Source organism: Cyrtonyx montezumae, unplaced genomic scaffold (assembly GCF_038088225.1).
Source record: "Cyrtonyx montezumae isolate F1298 unplaced genomic scaffold, pur_monq_1.0 scaffold_1, whole genome shotgun sequence".
Classification (NCBI taxonomy): Eukaryota; Metazoa; Chordata; class Aves; order Galliformes; family Odontophoridae; genus Cyrtonyx; species Cyrtonyx montezumae.
The window spans coordinates 9,057,718-9,080,531 of record NW_027071825.1 but is presented as its reverse complement, the minus strand read 5'-3'; the positions used below and the strand labels follow the sequence as shown (position 1 = coordinate 9,080,531).

Below are 22,814 nucleotides of genomic sequence, written 5' to 3'. Positions count from 1 at the left end.
ACAACTGCAAGAGTAGTCAGTTTGTAGTGAAGAGGGTAGGTATTGTACCTTCAGCCTAACCCTGTACAGTGTGCTATGCAGAGAGAGGGCCTCCCTTCCAGACAGAGATATGTGGTACTGGTCTTTCCTCTTGAAAAATGGACATGAAAATGACTTGTTGGAGTCCTCTGCTTCTGAAGCTGTAACACACGCAGACTATTTCATCTCAGTGGTCAAATGTTCTGTTACTAATTTGTCTGTTCTTCCCTTAACAGAAATGCCCTCAACGAGTAATGGTGAAAGCAGTAAACAGGAAACCATGCAGAAGACCTGTAAGAACAGTGATATTGAAAAGTGAGTGTGAAGTGGATAGCTTTTATTTCTCCTTGGTTTAAGAACTATGTAGTCTATTGACCCATTCATCTCTGTTTTGAGGGCAGTCCATTGTCTCTGTTCTGTCTTTTCTAATGTACTTGCATGTACCACCCTCCATCTTTCCAACAAGGAGGATCCCAGCAGTCCCATAACTTAGGAGGAGCCTCACTGAGAGTATTTCTTTTCCATTAAGATCCAGGTTATATCTCTGTTGTTTACTAACAATATGTCTCAGTCTCTGTGTTTATTCTACCTACGACCTTCCTGATGGAATCAGAAGTTTAATTCTCATTGTTTGAATGTTCAGTAATGCAGGTGTCCCAGTCATCTCCTTTCCTTTCCCTCTCTGCTAGCTGGACATCCTCCAGCCTGGGATATAAAAAATGATTTCTTCTGCACTTTGTGATTGAGTAACAACCTCCCTCCTCAGCTCCCTCCTCAGGAGATGTCCTGCTGAGGCAGCTTTTGGCAATCCATGCATACAACTACAGGCTGTCTGTCCACTGTTGCTGTGGCCTGTTAACTGGGATTTTTTGAGTTGGCAATTGCCTGAAATAAAATGCTGCCCCAAGATCAAGTGAGAGATTAAGTGGCTTAAATGAAATGGAAGAAATGAGAAAAAGCAGGTTTTAAGAAGGGGGTGTTTACATTTTGGGACTGAGATATATTGATAATATAGGATGGGGAAAAGCCTGATGTTGAAATGAAGAAGACTTTAAAGAAAGTTATTCTTTAATGTAGTTAATTCTTACTCTGGTCTTGATGCAAGAACTTGTGTCACTTTCACACTGTGGGGTGTCTGACAGTCTAGGCAGCTTGGCATATCTTTTGTTCACAATCAGTAGTTAAAGCTGAGAAAATTCCCTGCTGCACAGGAAGCCTTAACACTGCATTGCAGTCCCTGCACTTTACTTTTTGCAAGACAATTTATTAGCATATCCCAGATATGGGCTCTGTGCTGTTTGATACTTCTCAGTGAGCAGACTTTGGCCAAAGACCACAGAGCTGGAGAGCAAACGGGTCAGTGCAGAAGCAGTGTTGCCCTTAGAGCAAGCTAGCCATCGTGTATGTCCTGGTGGCTGGGACTTGGGAATACACACATCTGTTCTGCTCTGATCTGTCAGCCTGTGTCTTAGGCACTGCTCCGAGCCTCCTGCCTGTCAGACTAGCAGCCCTCCACCCTTCCAGATCTATTCCTATTGAAAATCTTTAAACTGCAGGAGCTGAAAGGATTTGACATTTTCCAGAACACTTGAGCTCAAGTGATAAAATTGACATAGCTTTAATAATCTGATCAAAGAGGCTTTAGCTAGCACCTTTTGAAGGATCCCAGAATCCTTTCCAAACAACACTTGTGCCAGCTCTGCTGTGAAGTGGGGGAGTGTGTGTGTGTGTGTGTGTGCTCGCATGCACGTGTGCATATATATATATGCACACAACGCCTTGTTCCACAATAACCTTGTCCTGCTGAAGCTTCAGCATGGCAAAAGGTACAAAAGGTCAGCAAAACCCAATAAAAATTATAGGAAGGACCTCCATGTCTTTGAGTCTTTCCAATAATACTGATTTTTAAAGAAGCAGGGAGAGCTTTTTATTTAAGACCTTTTATTTCACTGAGGTTCAGAAAGCAAGACTGTGCTTCAGGTGGAGAATTCCTAAGTGCTGGTTTTTGTTGTTGTTTCTTTTTTTTTTTTTTTTTTTTTTTGCTCCTTTCCTTTGAGATTTGTGTATGATAAATAGTTTCTATCCTGCCATTTAAGGAGTCTGAATGCTCTGTATACTTGTCTGTGTAGAGGGGTTCTGTTAAATTAATTGATAACAGGGATCAGAGCTAGAAGCCTGCAGAAGTGGGGGGGGGAAGGGTTTCGTACTGTCTGGCTGTTTCCCACTCCACTGCTAAGCCATGATATATGGCGACCCAACCCAACAGGCTAAATTGATTCATCTCTAGTTCCTGTTTCTTAATCTGGACCTAAATTGGTTTCATTTTTCTTGTACTGGATAGCACTTGCAGGACGTTTTTGGCAGCATCGCTTTACATCGTTGTTTGTAACTTTAATTTTTGCTTTTAGACCTGAAAGTTGCTGATTGGCACGTTAAGCTCTGCGTAGCATCTGATGAGCATTTGTTAAAGCATTGGGAAACACATGGCTTACCACCTGTGTCAGCTGTGCCCTCCATTCAGGCAGTGGCTAATAGAGTTAGCAGCGATCTGTGTGCATATCGATCCTTCCCTCCTACGGGGTGACATTCCTTCCCCCACCCCTCTTCCAAAAGTACATCTAGGCAAAGAGAGCAGTGAGTCTCTGATAGGTCAGCACTGAGAAATGGAGCTCATCTGTGTTAGCTCTGAGCTTAGAGTGGCAGCCGTGTGCTGGGTGCTCCTTCCCAGCACTGCAGGCCCAGGGTAATCTCCCCTCCATGGCAATGGAAGGTGTCTGGACAGCATCACTGGATGCTTTGTGGTGAAGTCTCCTGGGGACAGGCAAGCTGTGTGGGCCCTTAGCAGAGACAGGCCAAGCTCAACTGGCATGAGATGTGGCTCTGGTTGGCAAAGCAGTCCCTAATTGTCCAAAAGCCCACCCCACATCCTCCACAACAGACAGAAGTGATTTTCCCCTCTGAAGTCTTCCTCTGCAGGACTGCCCGCAGCGGCCTGGCGCCATTTTGAGGCTGAGGTTCCCCGGGGTTAAAAGCCAGCATCTTAATTCAGAGTGCCAATGTTCAATTTTGCTTTCTGCCACCAGACTAGATTGCAGGCCAGCGAAAGAGTCTGGGTTAGTGGCCCACTGGGTCACCTCCCATTTGTTTTCCTCAATTTTGTGTTGTCATAAATTCATTCCAGCCCGTTGTGGTTGATCAGTTTATCTCCGCCGGGGCAGGGAGCGCTGCGAGCATGATGTATGGCACGGAGCATTGTAGCCAGCCTCTCCATGAATCACTCCAGCTGGTTGGTGTCAGCCCCAAAGCAAACAGGCCCCGGCCGCTGAGCGTTGACTACGATGAGCTCAGTATGGGAAGAGACATGACGTATGAATGTTTATTTAATAATTCTCTAATATTTCCAGCGGAGTGTGGCTGTGCCTTCTGGGGGGAGGGGGGGGAGGTTGAAGAGGGAAACTCTAATCTGTTGGGGTGGGTCATAAATCAGGAAGACAACATCATTAATCAGGGATGGGACTGAACTGGAAGGAGGTGGGACTGGAGCTGCCATCCTCAGTAGGTAGGGGGCTGTGCTTTTTTATTTTTTTATTTTTAAAGGAAAAAAAAAAAGCAAATCTTGTTTCTGATTCTGCTTGGCCCCAGCAGTGCTGCCCACATAATAGCAAGCCTGGACACACAGCTGTTTAAGTGAGTATGCTACCTCCGCCATAAACCTTGTGATGCGAGCCTGCCAAGCATTAAATCCCTTTATAATTATCTTCTTTATATAACACTTCATGCTCATCATGCTTCATTGGATGAGATGCTCGTTGAGTTAAAAAGAGGGTCTGGGAGACAAAAAGCAGTTGTGTTCTATTTTTCGCGTCTCCTCTTTCTTCCACTTCTCCCTCACTTCACCTCTGCTGTTCAGAAAGCATTGGCTGCTGCAGGAGCATGGGAGAGAGCGTGAGTTAAAATCAGAGTGCAGGGTGGATTCCTTGTGCAAAGGAGCAGTAGGTGAAAGAGCAGTGTCTGGGTCTCAGGCCCTCTGCTCCTGGGGAGACAGGTTGAGACTGGAGCCTCTGCTCCAGCGTGCAGCTCGAGGATTAGCTCAGGCCTCAGAGGCAAGGAGCCACGCTTAAGCCACTGTGTCACAGGGAAACAGAAGGTGTCGTGCATTCACACCAGAGGATAAGCGCTCCCCAGCCCTTCTTTGTAATGTCACACCATTAATAGGCTTTGGTGGTAGACAAGAAAATCCTATAGCAAGGATAAAATTTAAAAAATTACCTCGAGCCATTAAATGACCAAACCCTTTATGCTACAGGGGGAGCATGGGGCTGAGGATCTGCAGCAGGAGGCTCTGGGCTGAGACCAGCTCGTGCAGACTGGAGATAAGGTCTGGGAAGCACGGGGTTGTTGAAGCAGGACTGAATGCTGCCTGTGTCTCAGGGCTCGTGTCCAGATCTGTTATTTATTTTTTAAGTTTTAGTTCTTCCTGTCAGTAATTTTATAGAATGTAATGTGTGCTGGTGGTCAGAGTTGGAAAGGTACATGGGCAGATGTTGGGCTTTTTTTATGAAGTGAGACATTCACATTACTTCATCCCCTAGATTGGGTGTTCAAGTCTGGCAGTGGAGAACAGTGCTGGGTTTTCTGCTTCCTCCTTTAACTGTCTGATAGAAATTGGATGTGCCAGTGACTGTCTCAGACACAGTTACCACTGTGCCAGCTGAAATTGTCAGTGTCGCGGTTCTTCCCAGGGTAGCAATTAGTGAATTGGGTCGGCCTCTTCTCCCAGTTAACTAGCAACAGGATGAGAGGGGGATGGCCTTAAGCTGCACCAGGGGAGGGAGGTTAAGGTTGGACATTGTAAGAAAAACTTTTATGAAAAGAGTGGCACAGGCTGCCCAGGGAGGTGGCGGTGTCACCGTCCCTGTTGGTGTTCAGGAGCCATGGGGATGTGGCACTGAGGGACATGGTTTAGTGGGTGATATTGGCTGTAGATGGACAGTTGGACTGGATGATGTTTGAGATCTTTTCTTAACGATTCTGTGAAGCTCAGCAAGGCAGGCGAACAGCAAGAGCTCGGATCTGCTGTGACAGTGCTATCTGTTCAACAGTTGTATCCAGAGATATGGTCTAATATACTTTGGAGGCAGTTCTTGCAGACATGTTGGACATCTTCCTGCAGTGGATGATGTGCTGTTGTCTGTAACATTTTAGAGCTGAAGTGTCTGCAAAGCCAGAGTGGCTGCCAGCTCTTGAGGCAGTAGCATCCTCATCTGACCACAAGCTCAAACCCCTGAAAGGAATTTTCTTCCTCTTGGAGGTGCAGTTGAGGCATCTTGCCTTTCATGTCTCTTCGCCCTCCTCTTTCTTTTCTTTTTTTTTCTTTTTTTCTTAGTTTCAGAAATGCTGTTAACTTTAATTTGTGGAGTTGCTTCCTGGGAGTGAAAAATCGATGGGGGGCTATCGCAGTGTGAAATTCGACTGTCACTATTGAGCTATAGAGTTAGCAAGATGTCTCAGAAGGTAAAAAATAAATCGTGGCCCAGCAAGTGCTCAGCTGTGCTATTTCAAAGGGGATATGAGGCTGATGGTCCGTTAGAGGGTACTTCAGTTAGATGGATGATGATTCCCTGTGAAATATTGGAGTTATTCCATAGGTAAGGGAAACTTTAGCTTATAAAACACAACCAGCTGCCTTCTAGCAGACGGATTCTGCCCTGAGATGTGTGAGCAGCTTGTCAGAGAGAGGACTCATCCCTAAAATTAGCCTGTCGTGTTTAATGATGTCTCTGATGGAGCATTTTAGATCCTACTGTGTCCCTTCTGAAAATACTTTGAGGATGTGACTGTTTATTCACATCCCTTACCTACATTGTAAGAATTAACGTGCAGGGACTGGTGGTTTTTTGTTCTTTTTTTAGGAAATGTTTGCATGGTGCCCAGAGGCTCTCGAGAGAAAAGTAAGAATTATTTTTAATGTCGGCTATGTTCTTTGTTTGGATGGGAATGTTCCCTTGAAGAGCAGAAAAGGGGCCATGTTGTGCCCCTTACACTGCCAGTTTGCTGTCTCTCCTGTGCATCTGTTGGAGGGCAGCCCTGGCTGCACAGCTTCTCTGCGTGCTGGCATTAATAGGGCTACTGCTTTCTTTGGCACTTACTGGCTATTACAGCAGGACTCAGTAAGTGTTTGTGCTTTGCCAGCTGCTGTGTGACAACAGGATGATTGGGATTATGGTTCTTGGTAGTTTATGCATTTCTTAGATTATAGTTAGTAGATATGAATATGAAGTAGTACCGAAGAAAACCTGTTTGTATTACTTCCCAGCTAAACCGTATCTAGGACACTGTAGAGTGTGTAATTATTTCTCTTACACTTGCATGCACATTTGTGATACAACAGAGGGGAGGTTACTGCTGCAAGAAACAGGTTTAAGCTGTATTTAGTTTAGGTTGGCGAAGATCTCCTAAGAAACGTAACAGTGGTGTTATGTGAGTTTTGTAATAGCAAGTAATGTAATTAACGTTTAATAACCATGTTGATTTTTGCCTTCACTTCAGTGTTGATGCTTGTCCTTCCTCATTCCCCACCGCTGTGGTGACTTCATCTTATTCATCCATTCACTACTCCTTTCTTCTTCGTTTTGGACTGTTTCTATCTCTCTAAAGCTCTGTTTCCCACTCAGTTGTGTAAGCGTTCCTGCCCTTCCCTTGGACAGCCAGCTCATGACCTGTCCTTCATCTCCACTGCCGATTTCCTTTTTCAGCTCTGGGACCACAGTTGGTTATGTGATACAAAAGTGCAATGGCCTCATGTTTCTTTTTGAAGGCACATTTACCTTAAATGATGCTAATTCTGATCCTTTCTTTCCCCATGAAAGGAAACAGCCGTGGTGTAAAAGTTCTAGGCCGTGCAGCACAAGTTGTAGGAAGTTGTCTGGAGGATGTGTTATCGGGCTGCCCTTGTGCACCTCCAATCAGTGCTCATGAATGGGGTTCTGGAAAGCGTATCACCTCAGCGATAAAGCCCTTAAAAGGCTGCAGATGAATCCAAGTGGTGCTGTAGTAGCAGAGATATTTCCTGTTTATTTTGGCTGTTTGGAGGCAGGCCATGGGAGTAGAAGGCATTTCGTTGTGCACAGGCTTGGCCTAGGAGTCTGCTATTCCCCTTCCACTTTGGGGATATTTTACAATTTTAATGCCTTGAATATCCAGCCAAAGCTACCGATAATCCCAGACCTACCCCCAGACTGCAGCTGGATGCTGGGTTACAGCAGCCCTAAGTCTTTCAGTAGAGAAATAGGGCTGCCTAGCTGTACGTGGAGCTTGGTTGTAATCCAGACTTGTTTGCTTGTGGATCAAGCAGTCTCGGTAGGCTGGAACCTCTAACCCGTGTTCTTCGTTGGGGAGCGGAGCTGCACTTCCCATCTTTGCCACCTGCCTTCTCTGGCCCTGATTTCTATTAAGATGGCACAGTGAACCTTCACAGATCTATTAGGAGTACACTTAGGACCACCAGGACGAGGGATGCTCTGAGAAGTGAGTTGACATATCACCGCACAGGGTGTGCAATTATTTATATTTAGGAATTTTGCTCAGAGAATTGTTTTCTAATTCAGCCTGTGCTGCCCCAGTAAAACCTGCAGCAAAATGCTCTTTTGTAGCATGGCTTTTTCCTTTATCACCAAAGCTGCTCCAGTAAAGCAATGGGATTGCATTTATTTCCTCTTTGGAACAGGGGACATCGTCACTAAATCGAGATCAGAATGACCCATGCATTCTTTCTCCCAGCTTTCATGTCGAACCATAATTGCTCAAATGGCACAGTTAAAATTTTGGCGCAAGCTCTGTCTTTCACTCACTGCCTTTTTAAATCAGTCCCAGTGGCCAGCAGATACCGTGTAGCCCTACAAATGCATCTAAACACGCTGACTCCGAGGCTCCTTCCATTCTGAATGATCAGCGGTGCCATCTGTCTCTGTTTTGATTGGGGCTGGGCACATGTGTCCTGGAGAAACCTGGGCCAAAAAGAGAGAGAGAGAAAGAGCCAGCCCTGAATTTACTTCCTGCTTCTGTAGAGACATTGTTGGGCTCCGTGTTGTAGAGGCGGAGGAGATAGGAAAGCATAATAAATTCTTCTGTCGTTAAATTCTTCGGGGAATCTTTACCCAAGTCCCAGCTAAATGCGGCTTAAAATGCAGCAGTAAGCTCCCCTCAGTGGTATTGCGGCGGTGCGTGCAAGTGTAAGAGAAATAATTCTTCTGTGGGGAAAGAGCAGACAACGTTGTTGGTTTGCATCAAGATGAAATTAGTCAGAATCAGACTTTGAACTTGGCAAGCAGCTGCCTGTATTAACAAGTTGTGCAAGCAAGTATAAAATAGAGGCGCTGCTGGCGGGGGGGGCTCAGCACCGTGTGTGTGTGTGTGTGTGTGTGTGTGCCCTTGCATGCACCCCGCTCCAAATTCACAACTTAGAACACGGAAATTAGAATGGGGAACATTGCATTATTCATAACTTGGCAACCAGAAGCCAGGGCGCTTTGCCAAAATAAACTATTCTCTATAATTACAGGTGAAGCAACATTCTTTAATATCTCACAATACAAAAACATACATTAATCAAGGAAAGAGGGCTTCTTTTTTTTTTTCCTAGAGGACAATAAATTAGCATCCTTGCCAATTTCCTCAATACACGTGACAATGTTTTACAGGATTATAAGTCAGCCTTTTTAAAGGAGGTTAGTCTAAAAACAAATAAACCCAATAAATGAGATTTTTAGCTAAATAAAGGGGAAGCCAGCTCCTGCAGCGTTGATGTCTTGCCAGCTGATTTGGTTTTAGTGCTGGCATTCTCATAGACAGAGGGTCTAAACTTTGCTTGGTATGATTTGACACAGCTGTACTGATAGCTGCTTTGCTGTGCAGTTTGCTGCTGTGAGGAATCTGGCCCCGTAGCCCTATGTCCTCCAGTACAACTCACCCACATCTGCCCTGATGAACCCCCACATAGTTTTAGCAATAGCACGTGCTGCAGGTAACTCTTGCTAACTTGAAAGAGGATGGATTCTTTCACCAAAGCATCCTTGTCCTAGAAGATCTTGGGTTGCTTTTAGGTAGTGATTGTGCACCGGTGCTTCTGGCACCATTTGGGTCAATTAATCTCAGATATGAGTACTGGCTGGGAGGACTCATTGAGAGCAGCTCTGTGGAGAAGGATTTGGGAGTCCTGGTGGACAAAAAGGTGGACAGGCTGTGGCACAGCTGCTCATACAGCTGTGGGATGCCCCATCCCTGGAGGTGCCCAAGGCCAGGTTGGATGGGGCCCTGTGCAGCCTGATCTCGTGGGGGGCAGCCAGCCCATGGCAGAGGGGTTGGAACTGGATGGACTTTAGGGCCATTCAACCCAATCCATTCTGCGATTTTCTCAGATTTTATCAGTTTTGTGCCCCACGAGGCAAGTTGTGCATAGTAGCCTTTCTCTTCTGCCATGAAGTAGTGATTGTGATAGCTGTCATCTGGGAGCATGCTTGGATATGGCCAGGAACAATTTCTTTGCTCCTGGAATCTCGCTTTAGCTTGACTGTCTTCAAAGGATCAACCAGTCTGTTTCTAGTATTTATGCCATGTAACCTCATAGCAGCCTGACCTCTGCCCCTGGTGCAGGGAAATGGCAGGTATGCTCTGCTGGGATCAGGTTCTCCACCTTGGAGAAGGGGAGGTTAGGACTTTCTTTAAAAATAAAGACATCACTCCCAGATTTGCCACCGTCGCTATGTGTTTATGGACATACAAAAACAAAAATAAATGTATGAAGAAAAGAGAGGAAGGGCGGAATATCGAGTGCCCGTGAAATCTTCTTGGTGGTGTGTTTCATCAGTGCTGAGCAGTTGTTTTAATATGGTGCACACGAGCAGTGGAATTGTAAAAATGTATGGAATGCTGCATACAGTGTGACCAATGAGGAAGGTCAAATTTGCATCCATTGAAAGTAAACTGAAGGGGAATGTTTAATGGAGGCTCCTCAGCAGCAGGGTGCTTCAAATGAGACCTGGGTAAGGGGAGGATGGGGTGTTCAGGTGGGTCAAACAGCCAGGATTCTAGGTGCACTGATACATTTCTTGTATTTATTTATTTTGTTTGTTGGAAAGGAAACAGAGGTGAATAGCTGCTGCTGGTATCTGGTACGAAGCTTTTGCTCTTGGGCCCATTCCAGTCAAACAGTTTTTTCAGCAGCCCTTAATATCCATCTGGGAAGGGTTAACTGAAGCCAATCGCTTTGACATCGGTATCTTTTTGTTTCCTTTTTGGTCCAGTATTTTGTTGATGATAAAGCACAGACATAGTCAATTGAGAGATTCCAGAGCTGCAGAATCAGAGATAATTTAATTAACGGAATTGCTTGTGATTGCCCACTGGGACAGCGGGTAGGAATTGCTCGATTTAATTTGGAGAAACAAAGATCACATGCATGCTAATGTTTGACAAATAACTAGTGTTTGTTTTAAAGTTTTTTTTACAAATGGGAGGCAACCTGTTCCCAGGGGAGATTTCCCAGGTGGTGACTGCTGAGTAACAGCTCAAAGGTACAGATAGGTCCTTTTCCTCTTATATGGTATTTTTGTGCCCTTCTCCTGGCCTTATATGTGAACAAAAGCAAGGATTTGCTCAAAAGAAGGAAGTTTGTTCTTTTTTGATACTGACAAGAGAAAAAATGTGTTTTGAAGAGTATAAAAACATGTATTGGGCACAAAGACTGGAGGGAAGTGCTGTCTCGTAGACTTGCCAGCATACTCAGTTGTGACTGCCAAGTTTCTGAAGTCCATAGAGAAATGCAGGACCAAGCTTCCTCTGTGAAAAGCCCTTCCTTTGCATTTTTGCTCTGGTTTAAAAGTTCCTTCTCAGGCTCTCAGGTTTGAGGTAGAGGTAGGTGTAGCTTTGCAGTAAGAATGGGACGTGCCTTCTTGAGGTGTCCTTTGCCAAGGAGGTGCTGGGGAGGCTGCTTTGCTCCCACCTTCCAGGTTGGGCTGCTGCTTCTCCAGGGCTCGATGTGTAGCTCCTTGCAGCAGCTGTGTCCTAGAAGCTGATGAATGATGTTATCCAGTCACATCAAATCAGAGCACTGAGGCACAAAATTGCTGAAATGGTCCTCCCACGTTTAGCGTGAGGTCAAAGCAAAGCAGGGAGTGGGGCTCTGGAGCCAAATTCCTTCTTAGTTGCCATTCCTTCAGCCTCCCTTGGCATAGTGGCTTGTACACAGCCTTACCCCATCTGTGGAGTTTGCTTCGCTCTGGCCTTACTCAGCCCAGAAAAACAGCTTGAGTGTCTCCAGGAGAACTCATATGAGGTGTGCATGTGAGGGGGAAGCCCCAGGGAATTCCTGAGATCACTGCTGCAGGAAGAGTTGCTCTGAAATGATACTTATCTTTAGGATACAAGCAGCAGGTTGACGGTAAAATGTCACTAAATGGAATGGTATGTGTCCCAAGTGCACTGGCCACCACGGGAGCCAGACACATGGGAAGTGACTCTCGTCTTTATTCCATCCCTGGAGGTAGTTCCAGTTTCCTTTATTTACTAATGTTCTCCCTATTTCCCTTGACCTCATTTCCTCTGGCTTTTCGGAAGCAACCATGCAATTATCGCTCACTTTGGGTTGACCCTTGGCCCCCGTGTCCCTGGTTGCTACTGCTCCAGGAGGCTTTCCTGAAAGCTCAAGTGCAAAATACTCACTCATGGCCAAAAACTTCTCGGTTATGAGCTAGGAGCTGTGCCTTGGGCACAGGATTTGTCCCAAGAGCACACTTGGCAACAAGAACGTGGAATTTAAAGGCTGTCACAACCGAGCTTTGATCAGTGCTGGGAGATACCGCAATGGCTAAAGCTCCCTCTCTTACCAATGCACCCCAGTCTTGTTAATAAATGTATATTTAACAATGTCTGGAGCGTATGAAGTGATAATAACTAAATCAATACCTCCCACATTGATTGTCCAGGATCCCTACAGCGTGACGCACGCAGCGGTGCGGTAATTTTCCAGCTAACTAGCACCCTGATCTACAGCCCTCCTATTGATTGGCCATTGTATCAGGCAGCCTCTGAGCATTATTTCTCATACTTCTATTCAGCCTCCTTCTCTGATTCATTCATTTATTACTGGACAGGTACGATTATCTCAGAGACTTTCCAAAATTGGCTGGTGAGGGTCAGCCATGTAGCCCCCTATAAACAAGTCATTTTCTATCTCCTCTAGTTGTTGCAGTGGCAAATTTTTCCTTTTCAAGTTCTGACCGTTATTTGAGCTAGGACTGAAGATGAATTGGCTTTTGCTTGGATCTGCTCAAGGATTCTTCTTTTCTCTCTCCTTACTGAGTCACCTGCTCTTCAAAGGAAGGATAGTTCCATGGGCAGTAATAGGAGAATTTAGCAAGGGTTGAGGGTCCTGCTTGCCCTCTGCTTTGGGCAGGAGCCTTGCTTGCTGCTTTCAGAGTTCTGTTAGCTTCATGCGTGCAGAATGGGGAAATGGATTCCAGAAAGTCAAATTCACCTGCAGCCTTCATCTAGCATCAGCTTGTTGACAGGCCAGGCTGGAAGGGAAATGATTTTCTCATCCCACAGTAATCTTTAAGTTATAAATAAATAATCCTATTCCTCCCTCAGACAAAACTAACAGCTTTCTACACTTTCCTTGAAAATACTGACAACTCTCCCTTGAGGGCGAGAACCCAAACTGGGATATGGTAATAATTTATACCAACAAGCAGGAGCGAGTGGATGTTTCACAGCAGGGAGCTCTGCTGCCTACTGAAGCTCTTTCATTTTGCTCCAGAGAGTATTTGTTGATACCAAGACTTGAATGCACGATGTCCCTGTCCCCACGTGGTTCCCATCCACTGGGCTATCTTGGTACGTGTATTTCTTTGCCATTTTTCCAGTTTACAAGTTTCTGCTGTTTCCTAATAATTTATTTGTGATGAATCTCCTTCTAATTGGAGAGAGCAAGGGCCTTAATGCCAGTGCAATACCCCACAAACCTTTCCTGTGGGGTGCTGGAAGGCCCATCCTTGTATATGCACTGTGCAGAGATCTAACAGCATCGTGCTGGAGTTGACACATCCTTGTCTGTAACGCTCCCTGCATCTCATTTGCTAAGCGTTACTGCCTGCCCTTGCTTTTAGGTTGGCAAGTTGCTTTTTTCACCAGCCTTGCAGTGCCATGAAAATACACTTGCCTGCCCTCAGCACAGTGCCTCTGTGACAAAAGAGATAATGCTGCCCATCAAAAATGACCCTAGGAAATGGGAAAGCAGAGGTCGTAAAGCTGCTTTTATAGCCTCCCTGTTGGCACAACGTCTGTTACTTTTGGTTTCTCCTTCTTTGCAGTATTAGAAACTAACAAGCCAGAGCACGGTTTAATGTAAAAGCCCTGTGTTAAGGTCTGCATTACAGAAGATCGTGTTTCACAAGGTTGATGGTCAGCAGAGGCCTCCATTCTTGAAGGGGAAGAGCAGCTCCTGTTGCCAGCACAAAGTTAGCTCACCAGCTTAGAGGAGCACCCAGAACCTTGTCCAATGTGTTTGGTCCCGTGCAGTCACTTACAGGAGACAGGAAAAGAGCTGGGGAGGTTGGGGGGGAGCCTCTAACGAAATGTGAGTGTTCATGTCTTGCAGAAACTTGCTTTCTGTGCAGCTGGAAACACTAGTCCTGCTGTGCTGTTGTGATGTGTTTGGAGCTGTTTAGTAGTAGACCTCTAAGAACAGACGCTGGGCTTTTCAGGAACTCTTTCTCAGTGCCAGTTTGAATGTTGCTCACTTTTTCCTCTGTTGCTCACCTGTTGTGAGCTCCTTTTCCCCCTGAACTCTTGGCAGTATTTGCGTGCTCGGGGATGCTCACTCTCCATCATCTTTTCAGAATTACAGAAGACTCTGCAGTGACAACGTTTGAAGCGTTAAAGGCTCGTGTCCGTGAGTTAGAAAGGCAGCTTTCCCGTGGGGACCGCTATAAATGTCTCATTTGCATGGTGAGTAGCACTCCAGTTGTGGTAATGAATCAGAAATGCCTTGGTGTCTTTGCCTTATCTTCACTAAGGAAGACTTTCAGACTAACCATAGAGAATTCACAGATACCAGTGTTCTCCTTATATACATAGAAGAATATGCTCCATGGTCTGAGACCCACCCTGATTTGAGGGCAAGGGTGTTGCCTGTATAGAAGTTGTCTTGCTTCCTCTCTGGTGATGCTGCTCCCTAAAGAAAGGCAGCAGCTCCCTCTGATGGTCTGAGCTTGCAAAGCTTTTCATCTCGCATTTGGTCTTTATTCTGCTGATGGCAGAAGAAAATTCTGCTTGGTGGAGAGCTCCCTCTGCAACTTGAGCTGTTTGCATGGTGCTGTCTCTCCTGCTCGTGGCTTGTAGGTGTGGGGATGGCAGTTCCCTGCCTTATCCCATGGAAGGCACAAGAGTTTACTGCTGATTTCCAGAGGCTTATTAGCAGTTGTGGAAAGCACTCGAGCACATGTCTGCTGAAGTAGCAGCAGTGTTCTTGGGATATAGTTAAGCTGTTGCTGCACAGTAGAGAGTTGTGATAAGGGTTAATCTTACCCTGTCGCTGTTTTTCATATGATCTGGTGACCCTTCTGATGGGAATAACGGCAGGTGGGCACAGCAACTTCAGATGCTCTTGCGATAACTGTGCTGAGCCAGGTCACCACTTGAGTGGATTATGGGCCTCCAGCAGTTCTGGGAAGCCAGAGTCTTTCTGCCTCTGCTGTACAAACATTGCTATCTCTGCTCAGTTCTTAAGTGCAAAGTCAGCAGAAGTTTGTTAGCGTGAGATCCTCTCAATTCTGCTTTCTTTTTCCTTTGCCTCACACCTCATGGTAGACCAAGACCAGACCTCTTTTTCTCTGCTAATGGATCAACTGTAGTCTGACGCCATGCCTACAAAGAGTGTTGCACTGGGATTGGGAATGAAGAATCAGTAGATCCCTGCTGTGGAAATAACCTATTTGCTTCTTCTCTTTCAGGACTCCTACACAATGCCCCTGACTTCCATTCAGTGCTGGCACGTGCACTGTGAAGAATGCTGGCTGCGGACTCTGGTGAGGCTCTAGGCTGCTTTCTTACTGCCTAACAGACTTCTCCCTCTCTTCTGGGATACTTTATTTTAAATCGCCGTGGGGAAAGATGCTTTTTGCTTTATTTTAAACAACCCTAGTGTTGTGCATGCAGACTTCAGGGTCTTTGCTGTTCAACACCCCGCTCTAACTTTGATTTTAGAGAGCTTTGCGCAGTCCTGCTCACTGCTTCCTCTTCTGCTATGGAGGCAGCCTTGCCTTACAGCAGTGCCCTGTGTGGCATCCATACAGAGGCAGAGCTCTGGGAACTGAGGCCAAATCCACTGAGACTGCATGGGATGGGTAGCTTCTGGGAGACCTAATGTTCACCTGAAGCAAAGTCAGTCGTCTTCAGGATAGACAGTAGAGGCAGAAGCTTTTATGAATATGAGTCTGTGCATTTTGGATGATTTGAAATAGCACTGTGCAGATCTCAAGCGTATGCCATTCTGACTGGAAGATTGTGGTATGAACACTGAGTAGGTGACCCAACGCAGTGGTACTTTATACGTGTGCTGAAGGACATTGGGTTGAAATGTAAGGTGTTATTAAATACAGTGTTTTCCTTTCCTTTGTTGAAACTGGGGGCTTTATAATCAGCTTTTCATTTCCCCTGTGCAGCTGATTTTCAGGCTTTTATTTCACTCAGTCAGTTGTGCTTTCTAGTTCTCTTGTTAGCAAGATGATACGGCATTGGGCTGCAACAAAAGTAAGGGAATGCCACTCCTAAAAACCGTTCCTGTAAGGCATTACAAAATCTACTTTATAGAACATGTTGTGTTCTTGGAATTACGATTAAGCCGATCTCGCTCCTTTAAATCCTTCCTTTTAAAAGTCTTGTCCAAGAAAAGTTACCAGGATGGTGAAGTGCCTGTGGGCTTCAGTACTAATAGCAACTCAATAACTTGGCTATCCCTTGGGCTGTATTTTATAGCTCTTCAGCTACACCCCGTCACTACTTAGATTATACAAGCTTTTGTAAACATTTTAGCAGCATGTTATAAAAGACACATATGTGGCTACGTAGCTGTGAGGTGCTTGGATGGATGTGTGCTCTGCCACCTTTGCTAAGTGAAGACTAATCTTGTTCTTCTGCAGTGCTTCAAGCAGAGGATAAACACTAATTTCTTTTTACTCGAGTCTTTGCTGTCTCTTCTTCCCAGCAGCCTTAAGCGATGTTTCAGATCTGTCACGCCAGTTTCAGATTGTTCTTAGGCTCAGCAACTTCAGTCAGGTCCCTTTGTTTTGTGGTCACTGCCTCATACGAACTGGAAAGCCTCACTCCAGGTGCTGAAGGGCTGGCATGTCCTGGTCCCCGTGGGGGAGGTGGGGCTCGGGCTGGCCCTGTGCTGTCTGCACATGGCTCTTCTGCCAACCAGGCGGGATGGGAACAGTCCAGCAGGACAGCGTATTAGGGCTTGGCACTTGCATAGGGGAAGCAATTAATAAGTGGCTACTCATGTGTTCCCCAGCCGTAGCCTCTCCCTGCAGCCCCCAGTTTATTACACCAGGCCTTTTCACGAGGCATGCTTGCACTCTTTCCCGTCTCAAAAAAAATCTCCCGGCCTGGGTTCGCATGTTTCTAATGTAACCATTAAAATGTAGCCCGAAGACAGCAATAAAAACCCTAGAACGCCTTGGTGCTTTTGTGTCTTGATCAAAGTCAATGTGTGTAATCTCGTTAAGACTGCCCTCCTTCCCCCCCTCCTTTTTTATGAATTTAATGGCATACAGCAGCTGGGCTCGGTGTTTAATGCTCACCAACCTGCATTGTTCTAATTAAGGTATCTCCTTTTATTTCGGGCACAAAAGAGACTCTTGTTTTTTTTAACAAGCGAGGAGCTGTGGGATAGTGTGTGTAATAATCGCCGCTGTTACCTTTCCCTGGGAATAAAGCTGGCTCCCCAGCAGGGCAGGAGGGGGATCGGAGGGAGCCTGCGCGTGCAGCACACATGGAAAGACTTGGTCAGGGGAGAGGGGCAGCATTTTTCTTCTGTTGTGCAGTAAATATTTGTTGGGAGTTCATAGGAGCTGAGCCAGGTGGGTTGTGCACGGCTTCCAGTTTTGATAGTTCCTAGAATACAGTCCTAGAAAGATCTCAGCATCTCTGGTAACCTCAGACTGCTGGACACCACTGAGGCACTGGTGAGGATCAGATCTGTAGAGCACTTAGGCTTCCTGAAAATGAATCTTGGATGTTAGGCTCCTGGTGCCCAGTTCCAGAATATAACTGTTCTCTCACTGATGGAGAGGGAGAGATGTTTGTTACCACTGACTGCATGTGGCTGCTGGGCTCCCCACCTTAGGTTCTGGAGGTACCAGACCACCTCCAAGATCTCTGTCTGTAGCACGTGACATCATGGTGTTTTTCACTCATGCATACAGCACTGAGTGCAGACAGAGGGCTCATGATAGCATCAGGTTGCACAGAATCTGGGATGTGAGCCTTGAGAGAGCTCACTGCCATCCCTTGTGGGAGGTGGGTGCCTGCTCTCAGCTGGCTGTTGGATTGCTTCCACGTGTGTGGGATGAAATCTCCCTCTGGAAGATGTTTGACTGTCCCTTCTTTTTCTTTTCCCATTAACTGAGAGGCCCCCTGCAGCTACTTGAGGGCAAGTCTCATATTTTCCTTCTCCTGGGATGAATGCTCTGACAGGAGAGATGGGCAATCTGCTGCACTGCTTTTCTAGGGAGGTTTGGAGCCACTGTCCATGGAGGTTTGGGAGAGCAAGTTTGATGTGTGTCTGTCAAAAGCAATTCAGGTTGAGGTGATCTTCCCAGAGGAATGGGTTCATGAGTTCTTGGAAGTCCCTGTGAGCTGCAATTCTGTCATCTCCCAAACCCTGGTAGCCTTCTTTAGGAAATAGATGGAATTAAGAGTGAAGTCAGGCTGCCATTGTCCAGACTTGGAGCTGCTGTGGTTATAACACGCAAGGCTGAAAGGGAAGGTTAATTGGAGCAAGTGTACTTTGTTGAGTTACCTTCTGGCCTGCACAGCCAGAACCAGCATTTCCCCACGTGCATCTGCTGGTCCCAGACGTGAGTACTTGCCTGTCTCAGGCTTATTTGAAAGTGACGACTGCAAGAGCAGGAAAAAAATCACTTTTGAAAAGCCTTCTTCATCACAGAGCTTGCTTTCAGGGGATCCATCAGTAGATGCATGTTCTCTGCAGTTAACACGTTTAAACCTTTGGTAGATGACACCGCTGCGTTCTGATCCTTTCAGCTTTTTCCAGGCTGTAACACTGCATGTCCCATGCGGGCTGGAGAATTTTTCTAAGGAACAGTGCAGATGAAGAGCAGTCCTTCTGGGCCTTCACGGGGCCTTCCCGAGCCAGCAGCTGCGTGGAGGTGTCTGTACATACTGTGGGGTTGCCTGGTTTCTTATAACATATTTCAGGTTTGGCCCTCAGCACTTTGAGACAGTGAGCTGTGTGCTTTGGGGAGGCTCTGTGGAAGAGGATGCTCTACCCATGGCCTTAACCCCACACCTGCAGGTGTATGAGGTGCAGAGGGATGGGAACGTCACCCCATGGCTCAGCTGTCCTCCATGCAGATGCTGGCTCTTGGCTCTAGCCCTCCCATCAGCTCTCTTTCTCCTTCCTGCAAAGCATTGAGCTTTGAGCCCAGGCTCAGTGATGGCTTCTTTCTTCTCTGTGCCTGTTGGCATATTCTGTTTGGAAACTGCCCATTTTCAGCCTCACAAGACAGTGGGAAGTGCCTGAGCCCTTCCCTTGGAGTTTTGTTCCCTTAGCCAATTTACAGCAGACATCACGCCATTTCATTTTTTTTATTTTTAAGAGCAACTTTAAGACAAAATCCTCCAATCCTTCCTGGCAGCGCGTGAGCCCTAACGACTTCTCAACATCTCAGCTCTCGTTAATGTATTTTTCAAGCTGCTACCCCAAGTGATTAGCCTGTACTGTGGATCAATCACTTGCCAAATTTTAATTAAGAAAGGAGGAGAAAAAATAAACTCCCTCCCCGTTCCAGCCCCTTTGCTTTGCTCTGTAACAGCCCCGGAGCAAACTTCTTGCAGCAGAGTTTTATAAACCCCTCCAAAGCGGGGTTTATAATGGAAAAGCTGAGGTGGCCTTTACTCCAGCACACGCAGCTATAACACATCAAGGCTTTTCCATGAAGCCATGATGAAAGGAGCAGAAGGACCTGGAAAAAAAAAAAGAGAGAGACTGAAAGGAATGGCGACAGGTGGGACTTATTATTGCACAGCACTTTTATTTTGAGGGAAAAGTTTAGTAACCCCAGCTGGCAGGTGGGCAGTGGGGGGGCACGTGCTCTGCCATTGTGCCTGTGTGTGTGTGTGTGTGTGTACAAGTCGGTGTGTGCCTCTCTGCAAGAGGGAGGAGCTGAAATGCTGGTGGCAATAGGTGCTATGCACCGACACCTGAAGTTGGATGTAAGGAACAGGGTTCTGAACGGTTCCAGTCTAAGAAAACTCAAGTCCTGCTTTTTAGATAGATGTGAATATAATGCACGTGCGGCTGTGGGCAGAGGACGGTGGTTTTGTTTAAAAGAAAAAGGTTTCCCCTTGGGTTTTGCTGCAGCTGTTGAATAGCAAAGTAGCAGGGAGACCTCGTGGACCTGGGCCTCGGTGTGCCCAAGAGCAGCAGGTGAAGAGCGTCCACTGCACTCTGCGGTCAGATCAGAGAATAACCAAACCAGTCAGATCCCAGAATGGAGCGGCGTGGTCCTGTGCAGCAGGGGGGAGCTCAGGGCCGCTGCCATCCCCGCGGTGCGTCGCTCTCATGCTGTCCCATCTGCTGCTTGCAGGGTGCCAAGAAGCTGTGTCCCCAGTGCAACACCATCACGTCCCCCGGAGACCTTCGGCGCATCTACTTATGAAGGAGGCAGCGGGAGGGCGGCTCTGGCTCGGCTCAGCGCACGGATGGGAGGGGAGGAAAGAAAGAGGAGAAAAAACAAAGGAAAAACAAAACAGAAAAGACGCTTTAAAAACGTTAGCGGAACAAAACCAGAGACTCCAGGCACGGACTCGAGGACGCGGGAGCGGCGAGCCCCGGCTCCCACCTGCGGAGATCCTCTGCAGCGGGCAGGCCGACCCCATTGTTGTGCAGCCCCTTTTTTACAGCAGCGCTCCCCGCCCGCACTTCGGACTGCGCTGCGACAGGGACCCGTGGCAGCGATGTGAAATAACCCGTAACTTCGTGTCCTTCGTTCTGTTTTCGTTGGGTTGGTTTTTGGGTTCGGTTCTGTTTGGGTTCGGTTTTGTTTTTTTAATTGGTTTATATATATATATATTTACATATATATATATATAAATATATTTCTTTTGTGTGTGTGGTGTTCTAGTGATTAAACAAAGGTTTAAAGGAGGGGGGGGGGAAAAAACAAAAAAAAAAAAGCAAACCCACACCCAGGCAGAAATGAAGCACATGTAATATAGATTATATATGTTTACAATGTTGTGTATAAATGGGATAGACTCAAACATTGCATACTAATACGTTTCCCTTTTGTTTTTTGTTTTTTGTTTTCTTGTTTTGGGTTGTATTTTTTTTAACGAAGATGAAGAAAAGAAAAGAAATGAGCAGAGAACATTAAACCCATATTTTTCTTGGTTCAGCAAAGTTTTGGCATTAAAGTCATTAGTTTAAAAAAAAAAAGTATATATATACATATATATAATATAAATGGTTTAATGTTCTGTGGTGTATATTTCCTCATTCGGATATGAAGTTAACAGCTTTTAGTAATGGCTGTAGCGTTGCCCATAACTTACAGAACTTATGGGGAGTAGAGGAGGTGGATTTTTGTCATTAGTTGTAGCTAATGGGGCTATTTATAATAGAATCGTTATCCCCAGTACCACGTGGCTCTAACGGGGCGGGGCAGGGCAGGGGGGCCCCACAGAGCTCTGCCTTGTCCCCCTGCCCCACACTCTGGCACACCCCTCCCTCCCCTCGGGTGCAGGGTTGGCTGGGCTTGGCTTTGCTCTCCTTTCCTCCAGGTCAGAGCCGCTCCCTGCGCTGCGGGGCAGGACTGTGCCAGCCTGAGGTCGTGGGTCCACGCTGTCCCTCGTGCTTGTCCCCATTGCCCGTACCCTCAGCCGTAACCAAAGCTGCCATCCGCCCTCTTCTGTTGTTTCATTCCGTTTTCAGGACCCAAGAAGGCTCACGCTGCATTCCCCCCCCCCCCCCCCCCCCCCAAACCGGGATCTGTGCTCTGTAACCACCTTGGTAAAAGACAGTGCCCAACACACAGCACCCGGATCTCTGTGCTCTCAGCAGCCTTTGCCATGTGGGATTTGCAGCCTTCCCTGCTGGAGGGGCCGAGGGGGGAACCTGCTTTTTCAGGGGGCACCACGGGCCGGGACTCGGGGGATTCCAGCAGAGAACAACGGAGCTGGGGCACGGCATGGGGTCACAACCGAGTTGGGGCGCAGAGGGCTGCAGGGCAGGTTCCCCCCTCCCGGCCCTCCCTTGGAGCTGGGGTTTGCAGTGGGCATTGCGGACCAGCTCTGTGTACCGATGTGTAAAACCATATGTAACCCGTCCCCATTCCTTCGTTTGGGTTCGCTTCGGTTCTTTTGGTTTCCTATTTTTATCGTAAAGCCATCCCCTGTTTTCAAGGGGGCGGCGGCGAGGGGGGGAGGGGGGGGAAGGATGGGGGGGAGGCACCGCCTCTCCTGTGAAACGATTTTAATCCATTTAAAAAGAAGGAAAGGAAAACAAAAAAGGAAAAAGAAAAGAAAAACCCAACGATCGGCGTTAGCTCTCTGCCCAAAGATCCCAGTTGCACAAAGCGATATTGCGGTGTGTCGATGATTGTGTGTCGGTGTATATTATACAAAGAGGTACTTGTCACTCCCGTTTGTAAACTACATTTGACATTAATTAAACACGTATAAATCTTCGGGGCGCGCCGCCCTGCTCTCTCTGCCTCTCCTTTCGGGGCCGGGGGGGTCGGGGTGGCATTCACCTGCAGTGCTGCATCGCTGCCCCATCATGGATGGGCCTCCCCCCCCCCCCTTCCTCCCCCACCCCAGCGGGGCAGGGCAGAGGGCACATCCCAGGGGGGCTCCCCCTGTAATGAACTCTGGGCAGCCGCATCCTTGGGCACTCTGCTGGAGGGGGGGGCGGGGGCAGGAGGCCCCCAGCCCCAACAGATCCATAGTGCAGCATGAGGGTCACGGTGTGGGGTTACCGCAGCAGCTGGGGGTGTGGGGGGGGCTGGCGCCGGGGCTGTCGGTGTACAAACACCGCACAGACGGATCGATGGCTGCGGCCCACGGGACGGGGTCCCCCAAGGCCGGGGGTGGGTGGGGTCCTCCTCCCATCTGCTTTGGCACTGAGGGGTGGGAGTGCCCCTACACATCCCGCCCCCCCTCCCCGGCCCTCCACCCCCACTGGTATTGTATTTGAAATCTCTTTGGGAAGCGGAGGGCGGTGATGTATCGGAGGTGTTATTGAGAAAATGCAAATGGGAAATAGCGGGCGGCGGGGGGCTCGTCCATCACCCTTCTGGGGGATCCATATCTAATTAACGGTAATGAATGAGGGAGCCCACCTAATGACAGCCCGCCGCTTTGTGATGGAAATGAGGCAATCCCATTAGGCAAAACAATTAAACAAACCGCTCGGAGCGCGGCACGGGGCAGGGCCGGCCCTCGGGGTACCGCACGTGGGGACCTCCCCCTCCCCCGTGGGATTCTCCTTCCCC

At 47.3% G+C, this 22,814-nt stretch overlaps 1 protein-coding gene across 7 annotated transcripts in view; it reads left to right on the top strand.

The window, feature by feature from the left end:
* The window catches only part of RNF220 (ring finger protein 220), a 153,809-nt gene extending 133,770 nt beyond the window's left edge, over positions 1–20,039 (top strand). For 4 of the 7 annotated variants that reach the window (XM_065740030.1, XM_065740066.1, XM_065740057.1 and 1 more), the window contains 4 exons: positions 255–333; positions 13,914–14,022; positions 15,027–15,101; positions 19,908–20,039. In XM_065740030.1, coding sequence (XP_065596102.1) covers positions 255–333; positions 13,914–14,022; positions 15,027–15,101; positions 19,908–19,979 — 335 coding nt within the window. In that variant the 3' untranslated portion in view covers positions 19,980–20,039. Of the gene's footprint in view, positions 1–254; positions 334–5,930; positions 5,970–13,913; positions 14,023–15,026; positions 15,102–19,907 lie in introns of all 7 variants that reach the window. The other 3 variants (XM_065740048.1, XM_065740022.1, XM_065740039.1) reach the window with 1 other exon arrangement.
* Positions 20,040–22,814: the final 2,775 nt, after the last annotated feature.